This window comes from Cenococcum geophilum (genome assembly GCF_001692895.1).
Source record: "Cenococcum geophilum 1.58 unplaced genomic scaffold K441scaffold_37, whole genome shotgun sequence".
NCBI lineage: Eukaryota > Fungi > Ascomycota > Dothideomycetes > Gloniales > Gloniaceae > Cenococcum > Cenococcum geophilum.
The window spans coordinates 466,343-489,027 of NW_027137595.1; the positions used below are offsets into that span (position 1 = coordinate 466,343).

The following is a 22,685-nucleotide window of genomic DNA, read 5'->3' on the forward strand; positions in this document are numbered from 1 at the left end:
AGCTTGCTATTTAAGGACCTAAGTAATACGCTAGGCGATATGTTATAGTGCTCTATTAATATAATAAGTCTACTAGCTTATAATATAGGAACTAGGCAAATATAAGCTAATATATTAAAATGCTCTATTAATAATAGGCATTACCTACTAGCTTATAATTTAAAGAATTGGTTAATATGCCTAGCAATATACAGCAACTTTATACTTAGTAATAGCAGTTTACTAACTTGCCGCTTAAAGAACTAGGTATATACTAGGTAATATACAGCAATTTTATACCTAATAACTAGAGTATACTAACTTGCCGCTTAAAAAACTAGGTAATATACTAGGCAATATACGGTAATTTTATACTTAATAATAAAAGTCTATTAATTGCCGCTTAAAGAACTAGGTAGTGTGCTAGGCAATATATAGCAATTTCGTATTTAATAAGAGAGGTTTACTGGCCTACCCTTACGGTTATACTTCCTATATATTAGTTATAGTAGCAAGTTATAGCGGCTAGGCATTAGGATTTTTTTAGGCACATTATTACAGCTAAAAGTTGGGGTCTACTTAACCTAGTAATTTATAGCAATTTGCTATAGGCTACCCATATGTGTTTGTAGCAAATCGCTGCAAATTGCCGCAAATCGCCAAAATCGCAACTTAAGCGAGTTAAGTAGACCCTAATTTTTAACTGCGACAACATACCTAAAAAAAATTTCCTAATGTATACGGATTATAAAGCCCTAGAGTATTTTATAACTATAAAGCAACTTACTAAATAATAAGCCTATTAGGCCAAAATACTCTTTTAATTCTTCTTTATAATTATATATTATTCTAGTAAGTAAAACATTAAAGTTAATATATTAACCTAAAGGGAATAAGATATAGAACCCTAGAATAAGCTAAAAACCTAATATTAGACGCGCGCCCTCCTCTATCCTAAATAGCTTAACTTATAAATTTTTAAAAAAACTAGACTCCAAATGAAATAAGTTAGTACCCTTAAAAGGAGAAGTCTTAAATAAACTAATAAGGCTAGTTGACCGCATCCTAACTATAAACCGTATAGCTAACTTCCTAAAAGCCCTCTGCGACTAAGCTATAAAAGGCAATTCTAATTTAGAAATAAAAAAAGGACTGCTTTTATACTAAGAATGGCTTAGAGTTTTAGATGTTAATAACCTATAAATAGAGCTAATCTACAAAGCCTACTGTTAAGTCTCTATAGTATACCCTAGTTAAGATAAGACCTACTAACTACTAGCACCCTATTACTACTAGTAAGGACTTTTATCTAATATAAAACAATTTATTAGAAACTGCTACGCCTATAAACGCGTAGATACTTTTAGGGATTAAACCCCTAGGTAGTTATAACCACTACCTATTCTAGAACACTCTTAGTAATATATTAATAATAATTCATTGCTTAACGTCCGATTTAGATCCCTATTAGGCCCACGCGGACTACTCCTTATTTATATATAGGGAGAAAACTTAACTTAAGAAAGACTTAACTTAAGAAAACCCCGTAATCCATTTCCCTACCTCTTAAAACTCGCCTATAAGGCGCCTATAAGGCGCCTGCAAGTCACCTATAGTACTCCTACTACCTTACTTTTTAACCTTCTTAGGAACCACTGCTGCCGTAACTAGCCTATGGACGCGCTAGTATTATATACTTTACTCTGCTACTATAAAGTCATTAGGGGGCACCCGTTGCTCACCCTTCTACCCTTTATTATTATTTCCTTTACAACCTAGAACTGGTTTAGTATATTTTAGCTAATAAGCCACTAGGTAACCGCCTTAAGGCCTTTTTATATTAAGAGCAGTATCTTATAGTTCTCTATGCTAGCTACTAAGAGTATTACTTCTTAGTTAGTACGTAAGGGGCATAACAGTATTACGTGTTTTAGTGTCTATCTTAGCCAGCTATATTTATATCTTAGGCTACCTACTAAGACACCCACCTAGTAGAGCCAGTTTTTTAGTCCTATTATTCCTGTTCTTAAGAGCGTTACCATTATATTTTCTGCCTTTATTAGGCCTTTTTAGAGCCCTAGGGTGTCTACCCCCTATAGCGTTAACTATGCTATAGCTTAGGTTCCTCTTGCCTTAATTAGCCTCTATACCTTTAACTCCTATATACCTCTTTAGCGTTAGTCCAGCCAGTATTATATTATGGTAGATGGTTTCCTAGCGTTCTTTTATGCTCTACTTTAGCTCCTTTCTCTTTTTTACTATTATCCTTACTGGCCTCTTATATATTTCCCTTCCTCCTCTATATAGGCCTGGGCCCTAAAGCAGCACTATTCTTCTTCTACTTTCTTTACCTATTTCTCTAATATATCTTCCCTACTTTAGGGTTATTAGTTTGTTCTCCTATAAGGCGCCCTAAGGTCCCTCTATAGTTTATTTAGGCGTGTCTTAATATACTTTATAATATTAGAGTTATATTCCTTTTACGCCCTTTATATTACAGCGGCTTTAATATATAGTTATAAGGAGAGAATATTAGCTTCCTTCTTAAGCAGAGCTATAGCCGTTTGCTTATATCCGCCTATTATACTCTAGAGGTAAGCTATTTAGACCTTTTAGAGTAGTTTAAGGAGTAATTTAGGGGGGCCTTTTTTAGATTCTCTAATGGCCTAGATACTAGACCTATACGTTATAGTTAGCTAGACAACTACTATATATAGTAGGCGTGACCTCTAAAAGTATGGACCCTATATAGAATTAATGATCCTAAATAATATAATGTACTATACTTAGCTCTTATTGGCTGCTTATGCCGTATATACGCTCCACCGGAGCTTACTATCTACCTATACTCCTAATACTCTTAAGCCCTAAACTAGTTAACCCCTAAAGCCTTAAATGCGAATTATATACTAAAGATCTATAAATTATTTGCGTTTTCTTATAAAATAAATTAGCTGGTATTTCTTTAGTAAGAATTAAACTTTATATCGTCTTACCTATTTTATATAGGTGTTATATACTTTCTCTAGTATTCTGTAATTCTCTACGGCTATTAGCCCGTATATAATTAGGTTTATATTATTAATAAAGCCTATCCCCTAGGTCGCCCCTTTCTTAAAGGAGTTAAGTAGGTTGCTTATAAAGAAAAGGAAGAGTATAGGCGAGAGGGGTAATTCTTATGGTATTTCTGTTACAACTATAATAGGGGGGCTTTAGTATCTGCTAAAGACTAGTAATATTTCTTTTTAACCTATAAACCCTTAAATAAATTATATAATCCATTCTGGGAAACCTTTTACCCTAAGGATATATAGGAGACGCTTATGGGGTATATTATTATAGGCGCTACTAATATCTAGGCTAAGTATTAATACTACAAAGTCCCTTTACATCGCCTATATAGATTTAATAGTGGTAGCAAGTAGCGTAAGTGCTGATAGTGTTAAGCGGTTCTTTCTTGCCCCTATTTAGCTTTATAATAGTAAGGCGTATTCCTTAGCCGTATCTGCTATATAGTCCACTATTACCCTTTCTAAGATCTTGCTAAGGGTATTCTCTAAGGTAATAGGGCGGTAGCTTCCTAGGAGTAAGTAGTCTGCTTTACCTTTTTTACGTAAAATAAACGTTATTATAGCTTTTCTAAGTCTTAGGTAATAGCCTATTATAAAGTATACTCTAGCTATATCCGCAAGCTAAGGTGCTATTAGTGGTCCGTAGGTCTTTAGGGCTTTATTTAGGATTCTATCTAGTCCTAGTACTATATTATTTAAAAGGCGGCTAATAGTTCTAGCTATTTCTTCGGTTATTATATTACTGTTAACCCTTAAGCGAGTTACTGGTACTTTACCTATAATATTACTAAGGTTTACTAAAGCTAGTTAAAGGAAAAATCTTTTTATAAGGATCTTTGCCTTCTTATTATTATTGCTTATAGCTAGTAATTTACCTAGTCTTTATAGGGGCGGAAGGTATAGGTCTTCTACTAGACGTCCTGCCTTTTTCTTTACCTATTTTACTATTTTCTAAAGACTTTTATTATAGGGGAGGCTCGGGTTAGTAGTATACTTATTTATAAACCGTCTCTAGCTATTTCTTACTTCTTTTTTTAGGGTATTCTTTAGCTGGTTTTTTATATCTTTATATTATCTCTCGTCTTTAGGATTATAGCTACTTATATATTTTCTTCTTACTTATTATTAGCTGGCAATAAGAATTGCGTATTATACGGACTATGCGTATTATATATAGGGGCCTAGTTTTAAGACCGGGCAGTGCTCTTCTAGCCCATTTTTAATTGCTACCTAGATCCTTTCTAGTCTTTAGTTAATTTCCTTAGGGGTAGCTAATAAGCCTCGCTTATTTGGTATTAGGTGGATTTCTTTTAGGTCTTAAAGTTGTTATTTAACTATATTAAGGAAGCTATTTATCTTAAGCTTTTTTATTATATATCTTTTACTATTTAGTTACGCCTTAATATCTAGATCTAGCTATATCTAGATAGGAATATGGTCTAAGGCAAGTGCCTATTTTTCTTTAGGTTTATACCTTTTAAGTCTCTAGTATAGGCCTTTATCTATAAATATAAGGTTAATTATACTTTTAGCGGTACCTTATTACTATATAATTACTCCTAGGGGGGTAGCTAGCTTAAGGCCCCTAGTGTTTATAGCTCTTAGTAGGCACTCTACCTATTATTTAGCAGTAATATAGATACCCCTTTACCGCGGGTAGTAGAGGTTTATATCTCCTAATAGGATAGACTCTATACCTTCGGTTTTTAGTAAGCTTATTACTAATATAATATTCTCTATTTATAGGACCCCTTTAACCCTAGGGTTATATATATTAATAATCTATACCGGTCCCCTATATATCTAGATTATTATTACTATAATATCTAGGTTAACTACTTACTATAATTATAAGGATAGGCTAATAGCCTTACTAATTATAAAGCATACGCGTATAGCTGCTTTTAGTTTATATAGGAGCTAAAATCCTTAGGGGCAGTATATTAATTATATATAGGCATTATAATACGGCTCTTGTATAGTAAGGATATAGTATTTCTTTAGGTTTAGGCTATCTAGTAAGGGCCTTGCAAAACGGTGGTTTATATTGCCGCAGTTGTACTATATAATAGATAGGTGGCGGACCCCTAGCGAGGGTCCTTCGCCTTTCCTTCATTCCTCGCTTCTTCTATTTCTACTTTCTTTAGGATATTTAAAACTTTTATCTCTTATGTCTACACCCTAGTTATTACTTATTTTATATAGAGCTTTCTATTCCCATATCTTATGTTCCTACTAGCGCTTTTATATCTAAATCTATTATTATCTCCGGTTCTTCCCCTATTCTTACTAGTTGGCTATATGCCCTTTAAGAGTCGGCTGCGAATGTTATGTTTGCCGCGTTAAGTCTAATTCTTAATTGTCCTGGTCTTGAGCTTGCTGTAGCTGTCCATAAGGGTCTTCCTATAGGGCGTCCTCTCCCTTATATTCCCTGTAACCCTTATGTCCCTATACGGTCTGGTGATATCGCGCGGCGTTGCTTCTGGCCCGTTGAGGCTTGGGCAGGTAGTTATATATTAGCTATAATATAGTAGAGTTCGACATGCCTACTTATCCAGGCCTCTACCCCAGTTTTCAGTGGCTTATTCCCACCTTTGGGCGTCACTACCTCTACGGTTAAGGCTGGGCCAAGACCTCTCCCGCCTAAGTAACTCCTGTTTGCTCCTTAAGCGTACCTCACTAGCGTACTGCCCTAGTGAGCAGCCGTACTGCCCTGGCGAGCAGCCGTACTGCCCTAGCGAGCAGTCCTATCTATTAGTACACCGACACGCGCATCCGTTCTCTCGAGCCACGTAGTAGTCTCTCCGGCCAGGACGTGATCCTGCCTGCCTACCAGGTGCACTAGGGGTCAGAGCCCAGCTAAGGGGTAAGGTCCCTAGAGCTAGCAGTGGCTACTACGCACTACGCCCCGCGGGGGCTAGTAGTAATATAGGGGCGCAACACCCTATATATACTACTAGCTCCCATTTCGCGTTGCCTATAAGAGTCTCCTTATAATAGGCCGACCGTGTCTTGCAGGAGGGGGCCATAGACCAGGTCCCGTGCCAGGCGACCTACTCCCCCCTCTCCTACTAACCAAGCTTGTGTCCCCCCTTCCTATAAGCTGGCCTATGTCTCTAACTGTCGAGACCTCGTCCGACTGGCCTGTGTTTCCCCTACAGCCTCCCCTATATGTATGCATCAGGTTGCGTGCACCACGCCTATTAAGACCCTCCTATGAGTCACCTTTTGACGCCACGGGGCCGTCGAAGCTGGCCTGTGTTTCCGCTGCCTAGAGCTTTGCCCGTGTTTCCACCTCGTTGAGCCGTCTGGTCGCCGTCGCGTCGCCGTCGCTGTCGCTGTCGCTGTCGACCAGGTCGCGCGCACCACGCCTATTAAGACCCTCTTCTGAGTCACCTGGGTGTACCGGATACCAGATAGGCCCTTATAGAGGGGCCTTAACGAGTTCTCTAGGTAGGGCCTTAACAAGTTCTTCGCGGTGGCCTTGGGGCCTTAACAAGTTTCGTACGAAGTATCTGCGACGCGTTAACCTTAACAAGTTCTTATAAAAAGAGGATCCCTACGCCCTCGTCGCGTTCCTTTGCGATCTCAGAGCTAGTGCAAGCCCAAGGGTGTCCTGTCGTACGCCTAGGCGCGTCCACGTCGACTGGCTGGATAAGGCCAGTTTCGGGCCTGGCTGCGAGCCAGGTAGTCGTACGTCGGGCGGTTTTCGTATCCCAGTTTCCCTTGATGGCCCCCCTGGATGGTATAGCAGGAGCCCCAAGCGGGGGCAGTAGGTCTCCTGGTGTTGTTGAGGGCGATGCTTCGTACGATGCGTCGTACGCGTCGCGAGCTCAACACCACAGAGTCGCCACGACAGCGCTGCGCGCGCTGCGACGGCTCTCTACCATCGCCTCTGCACTTGGCCATCAAGAGGAACGAATTCCAGATGATGTTTCCACCCGCGGCGACGTGGACGCGTGCAGTAGGGCTTCGCGGGCTTAGTAATATATTATAATAGACTTTAAGTCGTTTCTAAAGGACGCATATAGCTATAATATGGCCTTTATAGTAATTAACCGGCTATATAAGTAATCCGTCTCCCTTTCTTATTTTAAGACTATACCTGCGAAGGATATAACCTACCTCTATATTAATAATATCTATTAATTTTACGGTGCCCCTAAATTAATTATTTCTAACTATAGTCCCTAATTTATATTAGATTTTTAGAACAAACTTTACCGTATTCTTAGGATTAAGATTAAACTCTCTACTATATTCTACCCTTAGATAGACGGCCAAACTAAGATTATAAACTAGTATCTTAACTAGCGACTACGCCCCTTTATAGACTACTATTAGGACAACTAGTTAGAGTTACTGCCTATAATAGACTACGCGTAGCTTATACTCCCCTATAATAGTATAGGGATATTACCATTTAAACTGCTTAACGGGTATACACCCTAAACGTCCTTGAATTGGGATAGGCCTACTAAACCCACTACGGCTCGCAAACGCCTTAGCCGTAAAGAGGCCTAGGTATTTGCTGAGAGAATATACGGAGCCTAGGAGACCGCCTAAATAATTATAAAAAAGGCGTAAGAGAAGAAGAAGTCTAATATAAATTAATATTGTTATAAGGTAGACTTCTAAGTAGGAGATAAGGTATAGGTGTTAATAAAAAACTAAAAACCTAGAGGCTAAGCCACAAGCTAGACTATTAAATGGCTGGCCTATATAAGATTCTTTAAAAGGTAGGACACTTTTTTAAGGTTAAGCTACTAGAATTAATAAAGATCTACCCCGTCTTTTCCCTGGACCGGCTATAAAAAGCTATAAATAATCTATTACCTAGGTAATATAATAACCCCTTACCGCCAATCTAGATTGTAGAGGATAAAGAATAAGAAGTTAAAGAAATTCTAGCAGTTAAAAAGGACCGTAAGGTCTTAAAATATTATATAAGCTAGGTAGGCCATAATAAAGACCTAGAATGGTATCCCGTATTTAACTTTAAGTACTCCCCCTATAAGCTATAGGACTTCTACCTAGCCTACCCTAACCTCCCTAGACTACTACGTAAATTAGATAACTAGATTAAGTGCTAGGAAGAGGGGTTAGATAACTATAACGATTTAAACAATAATAAGGAGCTTAGACAACGCCTAAGGGCAGGCTTTTTTAGGAGGGGGGAGGTAATGTAACGGTGCTAGAGCGCGTTACCTATCAAGTTCTGCTATATTCTGCCACCTATTATATTGTCGTATACTATCTAGTACTGTTTCTTACTATTAGCTCGCCTACTATTAGCTCGTCTACTACTAGCGCCTTAGCGGCTTATACTACCTATTTGTTAACATAAGCCCTCGTAACCCCCTTTCCTTCTCCTTAGCTTAGTATCTTTATTAGATAGTAATCTACAAGCTTTAGTTCAGAGGCATTTATACAAGCCGTTATAAGAATACCCTAAAAAAAGAAGTAAGAACTAACTAGAGACGGTTTATAAATAAGCATACTTTTAACTTAAGCCTCCCCTATAATAAGGGCCTCTAGGCTATAATAAAATAGGTAAAGAAAAAGGCAGGGCGTCTAGTAGAAGACTTATACTTACTACCCCTATAAAGAGCGGGGGAATTATAGGCCACTAATAATAATAATAAGAAGGCAAAGATCCTTATAAAAAGGTTCTTCCCCTAACTAGCTCTAGCAGACCTTAGTAACATTATAGGTAAAACACTAGTAACTCGCCTATAGGTTAACAGCGATATAATAATAGAGGAAATGGCTAGAACTATTAGCCGCCTTTTAAATAATACAGTACTAGGATTAGATGGAATTTTAAATAAGGCCTTAAAGACCTATAGTTTACTTATAGCACCTTAGCTTGCAGATATAGCTAGAGCATACTTTACTATAGGCTACTACCTGTAACTCAGAAGATCTATAACGACGGTTATTCTATATAAAAAAAGGTAAAGCAGATTACTTAACCCTAGAAAGCTACCGCCCTATTGCTTTAGAGAATACCCTTAATAAGATCTTAGAAAGGGTAATAGCGGACTATATAGCAGATATAGCTAAGGAATACGCCCTACTACTATAAAGCCAAATAGGGGTAAAAAAGAACCGCTTAACACTATTAGCACTTACGCTACTTACTAATACCATTAAATCCGCATAGACGATGCGAAGGGACTTTATAGTATTAATACTTAGCCTAGATATTAGTGGTACTTATAATAACATACCCTATAAGCGCCTCCTATATATCCTTAGGGTAAAGGGCTTTCTAGAATAGATTATATAATTTATTTAAGGGTTTATAAGCCAGAAAGAAATATTACTAGTCTTTAGCGGGTACCAGAGTCCCCCTATTATAGTTATAACAGGAATACTACAAAAATTACCCCTCTTGCCTATACTCTTCCTTTTCTTTATAAGCAACCTACTTAACTCCTTTAAGGAAGGGGCGACCCAGGAGATAGGCTTCGTTAATAATATAAACCTAATTATATACGGAATAGTTATAAAGAATTGCAAAACACTAGAGAAAGCCTATAATACCTATATAAGAACCTAGAAATCTGAACAACCTAAATAAGGGCTTCAGACGCAGAAAAGGAGCTCTTGCTGCACCTGGCCCAAAAAGACCAAAACCAACCAAAAGAACCCTGAAAAACACCCAGAGAATCCCCCTAAGATGCATGCATCGCAGGGGAGGCACACGTCGAACGACGGTGGCTCGCACTCGCGCGCGACCGCTAGAACTACGCCTAGTAATAGCCCTCCATAATAAAGACGGGCGAATACTATACTATAAAGCGGAAATACCTCTATTAAGAAGGCATCTGATAAAATATAAAGCCTATTAAACGCGTTTAGTATCTAAAATTGTGGGGGAGTAACCGTTAGCCATAATAAACTAATATAGCTAGTAGAATGGCTCCGCCAGTTTAGCGAACCTTAGGCGCCCCTCTAGCAAACCCTTAATTAAATCCTCTAACGGCTAAGTAAAATTAAAAATAAGTATAACCCCCCCTTACCGGCGAACCGCACCTGGGCCGCTATAGCTGCGTTTTTACAGTATAGGGAACCTACCCCCCTTAAGTTAATAATTGGGTATATAATTATAATATAACCAAATATAAAATAAGTAGAGGGGCTTAGGGGATAATTAGAAATAAAAGTCCTTATAAAGATACGCAAAGAGGTCTACAACGCTATTATAGTCCAATACCTTAAGAGCGGAGATATTAGAGTCACCCTAAAGGACTAATAGGCAAAGGAACGAGCCGTAAGGGTAGGGGATAGGCTAGGAGAATATATTGGTATAAAAGTACTCCGTAAGGATTACCTAGTTAAGGTCCTAGCGGTTTCTATAAGCCTTAGGGTAGAAAAGGGACGCTAGGCGGACAATACAGCAATTATATAGGAGATAGTAAGATAAACGGAACGCCTTATACTAGGACTTAAAATTACCCGAATCTAATAGCTTTAATAGGAAAATATAAACTAAGTATATAATAAAAATAATAAGAGGATATAAGGGTCGCCGGAGACTTGCTAGGGAGACACTAGACGAACGCATAGCTCCCTTATTATTAGCATATATACACTAGGAATATAAAAACTCCTTATCCAAAAAGGAATAATTATAAATGGCCTTATATACAATATAAGGCTCTATAACCATAGACTACGCCTAGAATAATGCTATTGCTATATATAATAGGGACACACCCAATCTATATGCGCAGTATAGGTGTGCTGCGGCTACTATACAGGCCCCTATAATACGAGATATTACTTAAATTAAGACTAAACAAAATACGCAAACTGCCACTAAAGCATATATAAGGCGTGGGAAAGAGAAGACTGTATTAAATATAGGAGACGGAAGGCAAGGGCTTAATAGCTGCGGGAATAACTGCACGCTAGATTATATAAATGGAAACAATAGGTAATAAGCTAGGGGGACGTAGGCGCCTTTCTAGCGTTTCCTACCTTTAACACTAGAGGGCTAGGCCAGCTATCCCAAGCCTTAATGGGCCAGAAGCGACGCTATGTAATATTACTAGACTAATTAGGGATATAAGGGTTATAGGGGACATAAGGGAGAGGACGCCCTGTAGGAAGACCCCTATAGACAGCGATAGTAGGCTTAAGACCAGGATAATTAAGAATTAGACTTAATGCGGTAAATATAATATTTGTAGCCGACCTATAAAGGGTATATAGCCGACTAGTAAGAATAGGGGAAGAACTAGTAATAATAATAGATTTAAATATAGAAGCGCTAATAAAAACATAAGATATAGGAATAGAAAGCTCTATATAAAATAAGTAGTAACTAGGGTATAGATATAAGAGACAGAAGCTCTAAATATCTAAGAGAAAGTGGAAATAGAAGAAGCGAGGAATGAAGGAGAGTCGAAGGACCCTTGCTGGGGGTCCGCTACCTATCCATTATATAGTATAACTGCGGCAACACAAACCACTGCCTTGTAAGGCCCCTACTAGACAGTTTAGACCTAAAGAAATACTATATCCTTGCTATATAAGAACCGTATTACAATACCTTTACACAATTAATATACTACCCCTAAGAATTCCAGCTCCTATATAAACCAAAAGTAGCCATATACGTGTGCTTTATAATTAGTAAGGCTATTAGCCTATCCTTATAGTCATAGCAGGCAGTTAACCTAAATATTGCAGTTATAATAATCCAAACATATAGGGGACCGGTATAAATTATTAATGTATATAACCCTAGGGTTAAAGGGGTCCTATAAACAGAGAATATTATATCGGTAATAAGCTTACTAGAAACCGAAGGTATAGAGTCTATCCTACTAGGAGACATAAACCTCTACTACCTATAGTGGGGGGGTATCTATATTGCTGCAGATTAACAGTTAGAGTGCCTACTAAGAGCTATAGATATCTGGGGCCTTAAGCTAGCTACCCCCCTAGGAGTAATTATATGGTAATAAGGCACCGCTAGAAGTATAATTAACCTCACATTTATAAATAAAGGCCTATACTAGAGACTTAAAAAGTGCAACCCTAAAGAAGAATAGGCACTTACCCTAAACTATATCCCTATTTAAATATAGCTAAACCTAAATACTAAAGCGTAACTAAATAGAAAAAGATATGTAATAAGGAAGCTTAAGATAAACAGTTTCCTTAATGCAGTTAAATAACAACTCTAAAACTTAGAAGAAATCTACCCAATACTAAACGAGTAAGGCTTATTGGCCACCCCTGAGGAAATTAACCGAAGACTAGAAAGGATCTAGGTAGCAATTAAAAATGGGCTAAAAGAGCACTGCCCGATCTTAAAACTGGGCCCCTATACGCGACACGCATGGTCTATATAATACGCAGTTCTAGTTACCAGCTAATAATAAGTAAGAAGGAAATATATAAGTAGCTATAACCCTAAAGATAAGAGATAATATAAAGACATAAGAAACTAGCTAAAGAATACCCTAAAAAAAGAAGCAAGGAATAACTAGAGACGGTTTATAAACGAGTATACTTTTAACCCAAGCCTCCCCTATAATAAGGGCCTTTAGGCTATAGCGAAATAGGTAAAGAAAAAGGCAGGGCGCCTAGCAGAAGACCTATACCTACCACCCCTATAAAGAGTAGGAGAATTATAGGCTACAAATAATAATAATAAGAAGGCAAAGATCCTTATAGAAAGGTTCTTCCCCTAACTAGCTCTAGCAGACCTTAATAATATTACGGGCGAAACACCGGTAACTCGCCTGCGGGTTAACAGCGATATAATAATAGAGGAAATAGCTAGAACCATTAGCCGCCTTTTAAATAATATAGCACTAGGACCAAATAGGATTCCAAATAAGGCCCTAAAAACCTGTGGGCCACTTATAGCACCTTAGCTTACAGATATAGCCAGAGCATGCTTTACTATAGGCTACTACCCACGACTCGGAAGATCTATAACGACGGTTATCCTATAAAAAGAAGGTAAAGCAGATTACTTAATCCTAGGAAGCTACCGCCCTATTGCCTTAAAAAACACCCTTAGTAAGATCTTAAAAAGGGTAATAGCGGAACGCATAGCAGACACGGTAGAGGAACACGCCCTACTACCATAAAGCTAAATAGGGGCAAGAAAGAACCGCTTAACACTATTAGCACTTACGCTACTCGCTACCACTATTAAATCTATATAGGCGATGCGAAAGAACTTTATAGTATTAATGCTTAGCCTAGATATTAGTGGTGCCTATAATAATGTACCCCATAAGCGTCTCCTATATATCCTTAAGGTAAAGGGCTTCCTAAAATAGATTATATAATTTATCTAAGGGTTTATAGGCTAGAAAGAAACATTACTGGTCTTTAGCGGATACTAGAGCCCCCTTATTATAGTTGCAATAGGAATACCATAAAGATCACCCCTCTCGCCTATACTCTTCCTTTTCTTTATAAGTAACCTACTTAACTCCTTTAAGAAAGGGGCGACCTAGGGAATAGGCTTTATTAACAACATAAACCTAATTATATACGGGCCAACAGCCGCAGAGAATTACAGAACACTAGAGAAAGCCTATAACACTTATATAGAATGGGCAAAACATTATAGAGTCTAATTCTCACCAAAGAAATACCAGTTAATCCATTTTATAAGAAAACGCAACCAATCTATAGATCTTTAGTATATAATTCGCATCTAAGGCTTTAGGGGTTAACCAGTTCAGGGCCTAAGGGTATTAGGAGTATAGGTAGACAGTAAGCTCCAGTAGAGCGCATATACGGCATAAGCGGCCCATAAAGGCCAAGCATAGTTTATTACTTTATCTAGGATTATCAACTCTATATAGGGTCTATGCTTCTAGAGGTCACGCCTACTATATATAGTAGTTATCCGGCTAACTATAACATATAGATCCAGTATTTAGGCCATTAGAGAAACTAAGAAGGGCCCCCCTAAATTACTCCTTAAACCACTTTAAAAGGTCCAGATAGCCTACCTCTAGAGTATTACAGGCAGGTACAAACAAACGGCCACAGCACTGCTTAAGAAGAAATCTAATATTCCCCCCCTACAGTTATATATTAAAGCCGCTATAATATAAAGGACGCAAAATAAACGCAACTCTAATATTATAAAGTACATTAAGACACGCCTAAGTAAACTATAGAGGGACCCTAGGGTGCCCTATAGGAGAACAAACCAACAACTCCAAAGTAGGGAAGAGATATTAGAGAAATAGGTAAAAAAAGCAAAAGAAGAATAGTGCCGCTTTAGGGCCCAGGCCTATATAAAGGAGGAAGGGAGATATATAAGAGGTTAGCAAAGATAACAGCAAGATAGAGAAAGGAGCTAAAGTAGAACATATAAGAATGCTAGGAAACCATCTACCGCAATATAATACTAGTTAGACCAACGCTAGAAAGGCGAATAGGAGTTAAAGGTATAGAGGCTAACTTAGGCAAGACGAACCTAAGCTATAGCATAGTTAACGCCATAGGGGGTAAATACCTAAGGGCTCCGAGAAGGCCTAACAAAGGCAAAAAACATAATAGCAACACTCTTAAGAACAGGAATAATAGGACTAAAAGATTAGCTTTACTGGGTAGGTGTCCTAGTAGGTAGCCTAAGATGCGAATATAGCTGGCCAAGACAGACACTAAAACACGTAATACTACTATGCCCCCTACGCACCAATTAAGAAACAATACTCTTAGCAGCTAGCATAAAGAACTATAATACACTACTCTTAACACAAAAAGGCCTTAAGGCGGTCACCCAGTGGCTTATTAGTTAAAATATGCTAAATTAGTTCCAGGTTATAAGGGAAATGGTAATAAAAGGTAAGGGGGCGAGCAGCAGGTGCCCCCTAGTAACTCTATAGTAGTAGAGTAATAGTTTATAATACTAGCGCGTCCATAGGCTTGTTACGGCAGCAGTGGTTCCCAAAGAGGTTAAATAGTAAAGTAGTAGAGCACCATAGGCGACTTATAGGCGCTAAGTAGGCGAGTCCCAAAAGGCGGGGAGATGGATTACGGGGTTTTCTCATTTTTCTTAAATAGAGTTTTCTCCCCATATATAAATAAGGAGTAGTCCGCGTGGGCCCAATAGGGATCCGAATCGGACGTTAAGCAATGAATTATTATTATTATTATTAATACCTATATAAAATAGGCAAGATAATATAAAGTCTAATTCTTACTAGAGAAATACTAGCTAATCCATTTTATAAGAAAACGTAACCAATTTATAGATCTTTAGTATATAACTTATATCTAAGGCTTTAAAGGTTAACTAGTTTAAGGCCTAAGGGTATTAGGAGTATAGGTAAATAGTAAGCTTTAATAGAGCGCATATATGTTATAAGCGGCCCATAAGGGCTAAGCTTAGTACATTATAATATCTAGAATTATTAATTCTATATAGGGCCTATACTTCTAGAGGTTACGCCTACTATATATAGTAGTTATCTAGCTAACCATAACGTATAAATTCAGTATTTGGGCAATAGGAGAAACCAAGAAAGGCCCCCCTAAATTACTCCTTACACTACTCTAAAAAGGTCTAAATAGCCTACCTCTAGAGTATAATAGGCGGGTATAAGCGAATGGCTATAGCACTACTTAAGAAGGAAGCCAATATTACCCCCCCTATAATTATATATTAAAGCCACTGCAATATAAAGGGTATAAAAGGAGCGTAACTCTAATATTATAAAGTATATTAAGACACGCCTAAACAAACTATAGAGGGACCCTAGGGTGCCCCATAGGAGAGTAACCCAAATACCCTAAAGTAGGGAAGATATATTAAAGAAACAGGTAGAGAAAGTAAAAGAAAAATAGTACCGCGTTAGGGCTTAGGCCTATATAAAGGAGAAAGGAAAACGCGTAAGAGGCTAGTAAAAATAACAGTAAGAAAGAGAAAGGAGCTAAAGTAAAGCATAAAAGAGTATTAAGAAACCATCTACTGTAATATAATACTGGTTAAACTAACACTAAAGAGGTATATAGGAGTTAAAGGTACAGAGGCTAACCTAGGCAAGAGAAACCTAAGCTATAGCATAGTTAACACTATAGGGGGTAAATACCTAAGGGCTTTAAAAAGGCCTAGTAAAGGTAGAAAATATAATAGTAACACTCTTAAGAATAGGAATAATAGGACTAAAAGACTAGCTCTACTAGGTAGGCGTCCTAGTAGGTAGCCTAAGATGCGAATATAGCTAGCTAAGACAGACACCAAAATATATAATACTGNTATGCCCCTTATACACCAACTAAGAAGTAATACTCTTAGTAGCTAGCATAGAGAACAATAATATACTACTCTTAATATAAAAAGGTCTTAAGGCGGTTACCTAGTAGCTTATTAGCTAAAATATACTAGACCAGTTCTGGGTTACTAAGGAAATAGTAATAAAAGGCAAAGGGGTAAGTAATAGGCATCCCCTAATAACTCTATAGTAGTAGAGTAAAGTTTATAATACTAGCGCGTCCGTAGGCTTATTATAGCAGTAGTAATTCCTAAAGAGGTTAAAAAGTAAGGTAGTAGAGTACTACTAGTAACCTATAGGCGTTAAGTAGGCAAGTCCTAAAAGGCAGGGAGACAGATTATAAGGTTTTCTCAAGTTAAGTTTTTCTTAAATTGAGTTTTCTCCCTATATATAAATAAGGAGTAGTCCGCGTAGGCCTAATAGGGATCTAAATTGGACATTAAGCAATGAACTACCACTACATAACTATTTATAATTTACTACTACTAGCTCTCTATTACTTATTACTATAATTAGGCTAATATCTATATATCGCCTTTTTTTATAAAAGTAGCTAGATTTAATTAACCTATAGCTTTACCTACAAGCATATTAAAATATTAGATACTTAGTTTAACTTTAATAATATTCTTAACGAGTTTCTTAAATTTACTCCTTAGCCTTAAGCTAAACTTTAGTATAATATAAAGTAATACTAGCCGTTAGAAAAGGTATTCTTTAAGAAAGATTAGATAGACCCTTATCTATAAAGCCATCCTGCCCTCTTATTTAAGCAACTTAATTATTACTATTTATTAATAAGTTTCTTTATGCCTATCCTTTATATACATCCCTCTCTTTTAACTACTACGCTCTCTTTATATCTTAAGGATTATATAGCCCTACTAAAAGGTAGACTTTTATAAAGAACCCTTTATAAGTAAGCCGTTACTTAGTATATTTATTACTAAAAGTAGTAACTCTTTCTCTTTCTTCTCTTTAACTTTATAATAAATATATAAAGCAACTACAAGTAAGGCTTATTTAAGGAATATTTAACACTAAAATAGGCGGCACTCTTTAAGACTAAAAAGCCATCTATTACACTCTTACCTTACCTTATTACTATAGAATTTTTTTAAAAGCTGGTCTTAATTCCTTTATTTTAATAACTACTCTTATAAGGAATAACTTTATATAAGGTCTTCTTCCTTTTATATTTATTACTAGTAACTATCTCTTATAAGTTTTATATATTTTTTATACTCTATAATTTTCAAATTTCCTTTTAAGTTAAGAAAAGGGCTACTGTACTTAAGAGACCTTAGTTAAGTATATTAGAAGTTAATATTAAGCATTATATAATTCTTATTTACTGTTTTGTAATTTTAATGTTAATAATATTATAGAAAAGGTTTTAGTAAGGAAAATCTAACTAATTAGATAACTTTAATCACTGGTTAAAGTTCCTTAATATCTTAAGATTTATTATAATAATCCTTTTTAATTTACCTTTTTAGTAAATACTATAAGATCTTTATTTTAATTTCCTATTATACTATCTATACGCCCATTTACCTTTTTTTACGTTAAAAAGGCACTATTATTACTCTTCTCTTAAATTGCTATCTATACGCCCATTATATATACGGAATTCTACTATAAAAATACCTAGAATAATAGAACTCCGCTTAAAAGGAAAGCTGCTACCTCTACCTCCTACTATCCAATTAATAGCCCTTGTATACTAAAAAAAGACGTAAATAATAAAAGTTATACTTAGAGCTACCTAAGGCCACCCTATTAATTAGCGCATAAATATCTATTATAGTTTAACGCAGGTTTTTTTTTTTTTTTTTTTTTTTACCTAGGAGCATAATATAGTTAAAGCTGTAAAAAATATAATGATTAAGATTAAGAAGGATATCCCTTAACCCGTTGATTCTGGCGCAACGTTATCGATAAGGATTAGCCAATAGGAGGCCCTCATTCGAACCTTCGTGATGAGAACTACAGCAACCGTGAGGTTATTTAAAATGCTTATAGATAGCTATCTAGACCTAGTCCTTGGAGTTAAGCTTTATAAGATGCTTATTTTAATACTACGCACGTGTGCAGAACGGAATCCTACATATAAAACAGCCCCAATTCGTCCTTAATGGCCTCTTACGGCGTTTCTAACCTCTACTATCCTCCCTTAACTTTATTATAGTGTTAATAGATAGATCTGCTAGTAGTTTACAAGCGCCTTGGTGTAGTATAGCTGTTATACGCCTTACTTCTAAGTAAGCCGAGCAGTAGGGTTGTTTCTGCTATAGCTTAATATGCTAATGTTCCTTAACCGGCCGCTATACTATATCCATTATCCCTTTTTTTTTTTACTACTAATTTGCTTGCAAGGTTAAATTAAGGCATAGAGGAGAGCATCTCTAAGGTCGCAACAGAACTGTAGATGGGTGTCTTTCCGTAGGGTTTGCTCGCCTAAGGGCGGCCTATAGGAAGAGAGCTAATAGCTATTACCTATAATTATATCTAATAGGAAACTGAATAGTAGCTTCTAGGTCTTCCTATGAACTCTCTTAGTATTATAATAGCTCCTAAGCTAGTCTGTAATGTTGACGCCGCATATCTATAGGTTATATTTATTAATAAACTCTAGGATCTCTAGCTATTTCCTAGGGCTATCCCTAAATATCTTAACGGTCTAGGCGTAGCCTAACGCTATTATAGAGGGTCGCTTTTAATATTTGGTAATATAGTCCTAACCTAGCGATGTATAACGTTAGCGTGGCAAAGATATAGTGTTAAGGAAGTCGCTTACTATTATAAACTATAGATATAAAAAGAATAACTATAGCGTCCTTCTAGGCGAACTCCATTACCTTATAACTCTTAGATAACTCTCTATAGAGCGTACCCTAAGAAATCTGCTTATTATAAAGCAATTTAAGGTCTATAAGTAATGCTAAGAAGCGCTTAGTAGGTATACTCTTTTTACGCTTTATCTAGCCTTATATATTCTCTTTAACAGCCTCCTTAATATCTATAGGCTTATCTCCTATTTCCTCTTACTTTATATATGTTGTTCTAACCGTTCTAGCTACCCTAATCCCTAAAGATTTTAGCTATTTAAATAGCTTAACGCTACTAAAGAGATTATTTAGCCAAACTATGTGCTTACCCGGTGGATATAGGCGCTTATTAGTGTTAGGATGGTGCTATATAAGGAGGTTAAGGACAACAGCTTAAGTCTTTATAAAGCCCTTATTAAGGAAGGATTTATTAAGATCTACTAGCCCCTTCTTATTGCCTTTAGTATGCTATAGCTAATCTAAAATATAGCCCTAATTAGCTAGGACCTAAATCTTAAAGCCTTTAGGCATGGGCTTTAACGGTATGTTAATAATCTCGGGTACTCTACCCATAAAGCGCTAGATAGTTTTGTTAACAGCTAGGTAAGGCCCTAGGGTCTAGTAGGTACAATAGAGTACTTAAAAATGCTTAGAGAGCTTATCTACGCGGTTAAATATCGACTGGAAACTATTAGGAGGCATAGGACTACACCAAATATACTACTTAAGCTGCTCAAACTGATCCTTTAATATATAGTCGGTCACCTTATAGGCAGCGCCCTTCTTAATTAAACCCTAATAGTCCTTAACTTAAGGCTCTATTGTTATTCCTATATAAATTATTACCCTAAAGTATACATATAACTCTTACTTAGATATTAGAAACCACTTCCTAGGCCTACCCTTTAGGGCTTTATCTTATGGTATTAGATGCGCCACTATATACTCATTTATCCAAACCACCATCTTATCTATTATTTTATTGGTGTAGAACAGCTTAAAGATAGCTAGGGGGTTATACTAGTTAAGACTAGGAGGTATAGAGGGCTTACCGCGGTTCTAATAGTTGTTAATTTGAAAGGGAGTAAAGGTAGGTAGAACCTATAGCTCTGGCGGTAGCTTCTTTAAGGTTTTAGTACGAGGATCCTTCTATTTCACATAGTTAATGTTATTAGATATTCTGGGCATTTTCTAGTATTAATTTAGGTGTAAATTGCTAGCTAATTTAATTGTTTATATGCTCTGTGATGCCTCAGAGTACAGCTCAGCACGGTGTTCCTGCACGGGCCTGAAGCTGGCCTCAGCGTTGCGCCTCAACGGGCTAAGGGATAGAGCTTAAGGAAAACTTAGAAAGTAAAGAGTTGGAAAATACATTTATAGATATTAGAAAGCTCTCTAAGATTACCTATAAGGTTATTAAGATTAAGGCAGTGCAGAATATAATTAAGAAAAAATAGGGAGAGGAGCTTTTAGAAGGTCCCTATAAGCTCTTCTATATATACTATATATTAAAGTGCATCCCTGTCCGTCGCCTCCCCTTTGCTCCTCCGTCCGTCGTCGCAAGGGCGCCGCCGGTTGTATACCCCCTAAAGACACGTCACCACGACGCTAGCCACCACAACCAACGATTCCACCACAACCAGTCTGCCACAGAGCAGACGACCTCCTCTACAACCAGTCTGCCGCAGGGCAGACGACCTCCACTACAACCAGTCTGCCGCAGGGCAGACGACCTCCTCTACAACTAGTCTGCTGCAGGGCAGACGACCTCCACTACAACCAGTCTGCCGCAGGGCAGACGACCTCCTCTACAACTAGTCTGCCGTAGGGCAGACGACCCCCACTATAACTAGTCTGCTGCAGGGCAGACGACCTCCTCTATAACCAGTCTGCTGCAGAGCAGATAACCTCTACTGCAACCGGTCCACGGCTGTCGCGCTATAGGCAATCAAACTATAGAGGACCGCAGGCGTACCGCAGGCGCACCGCAGGCGTACCGCAGGCGCACCGCAGGCGTACCGTAGACGATGCACTGCTAGGGTAGCTGTAGGGGATAGGGGAAGGGGGCCGGCCCGTGTTACCATTAGCACGTTAAATATAAGGTGTATGGGGGAATTGGTATTTATACCCCATATAAGACAACCTTGTGAAAATTTTTCCTACTAGGGTGGGTTTTATGTAGCAAGGTTCGCCCTTATAAAATACCTGTTTCCTAAAACATAAAACTAGGATTAATAGCCTACTTATAGGGAGAGTAGCTATTAATTACTAATTCCCTACCTACTCTTAAGCAAGGAGAAGAATAGGTTACATTACTAAAAAAAAGTTGTATAGGAATAACTGGTAGTTGTCTCCAAGCTGGCAAACTATATAGAGCCCTTTGTTTTTATATGCAAATGTTACTAAATCTATCTTTTAGAGCGCTTTTTCTACTCTAGGAATAGCAGAATACGGCAGAAATAGATAAAAGAGCCAGGATTTTCTTTTAATTTTCTTAGTATAAACTAGACCATAGTAAGCAAAACACCAGGACAAAACTCCCCTAGCATTTAAAACGGGCCAGAGTGCCCACTTAGTTACTAGTATATGTTAAGCTGCCTAGGAAGGATTCATGTATATAGGACTATAGCGCCATAGCCTAGAGGCTGCATGCGTAGTATTGTACGTAGTATAATACAACGGACATAAAAATAAAAAAATTAAAAAAAGTGCATCCCTATTTTTATTAATTAGGCAAAAAAGTTAGATCTCTAAAAAGGATATATTAAAAATAATTAATAATATAATACTAAGCCGCCTAGAACTCTTAAAGGCTAAAATCTTAAGGACCCTATACCTAATACCCATAGACTTTCTTACCGCCTATAAATTGGGATTAGTAGTTAATAAGGAGTTAATTAAAAAATAGAAGCTTATTTATTATCTAAGCTAGGGCTATAAGCTTTTAGTACTAGCCTTAATTACTAAAACTAAAGAGAAATCTGCACTAAAGATAGTTACTTTAGCACCTCTACTATTACCTTTTAAGGAGGTTAAAGGCTTAAACGCAAGAATACTGCGTAGCTTATTTCTATTTAGAGGTAAGATACCTAAATGTCACGGAAGTGGGTACGAGCTGGAATACAATGTACTAAACGGGGTAGTAATTGAAGAAGGCTACGTACGCGTAACTATGCGTGGTTGATACAAAGACATTTGGATGAAGAAGAAGAGTCTTTGTGTGCCAGGTACGGGTATAAATAGGAGTTGTAGGGGTACGTGCGTAGGTGTCTCGGGACGAACGTAAGCACGGGTCAAGAACGTCAAAGCGCGCAGGGACGTGAGAACGGGTAAGTCCCGTGACACTAAAGCATAAGGAAAAAAATCCAAATCTAATAAATTTTTATCTTTAGAGGATAACCTTATTGCTAGCTTCTTATAGAAATATAGGGCCAGAAAGGCTTCTAAGAAATCCCTAAAAAAAGTTAAAGATAAAACCTATAGAACCTCTAGCTTCTAGTAGAGCTAATAGGCAAAAGGGAAAAGTAGTAATA

The 22,685-nt window shown here is 37.3% G+C and overlaps 2 protein-coding genes across 2 annotated transcripts; both read left to right on the top strand.

Moving 5' to 3' along the window:
• Positions 1–6,110: 6,110 nt before the first annotated feature.
• K441DRAFT_664182 (uncharacterized protein) lies at positions 6,111–6,623 on the top strand. Its single transcript, XM_067649310.1, has one exon. The coding sequence runs from the start codon at positions 6,161–6,163 to the stop codon at positions 6,323–6,325; it is 165 nt and encodes a 54-aa protein (XP_067501172.1). The 5' UTR covers positions 6,111–6,160; the 3' UTR covers positions 6,326–6,623.
• Positions 6,624–6,844: 221 nt separating this feature from the next.
• Positions 6,845–7,033, top strand: K441DRAFT_664183 (uncharacterized protein; the record flags this gene model as incomplete). Its single annotated transcript, XM_067649311.1, has 1 exon — positions 6,845–7,033. A coding segment is annotated over exon 1 (172 nt), but the record flags the coding sequence as incomplete, so codon positions are not given.
• Positions 7,034–22,685: the final 15,652 nt, after the last annotated feature.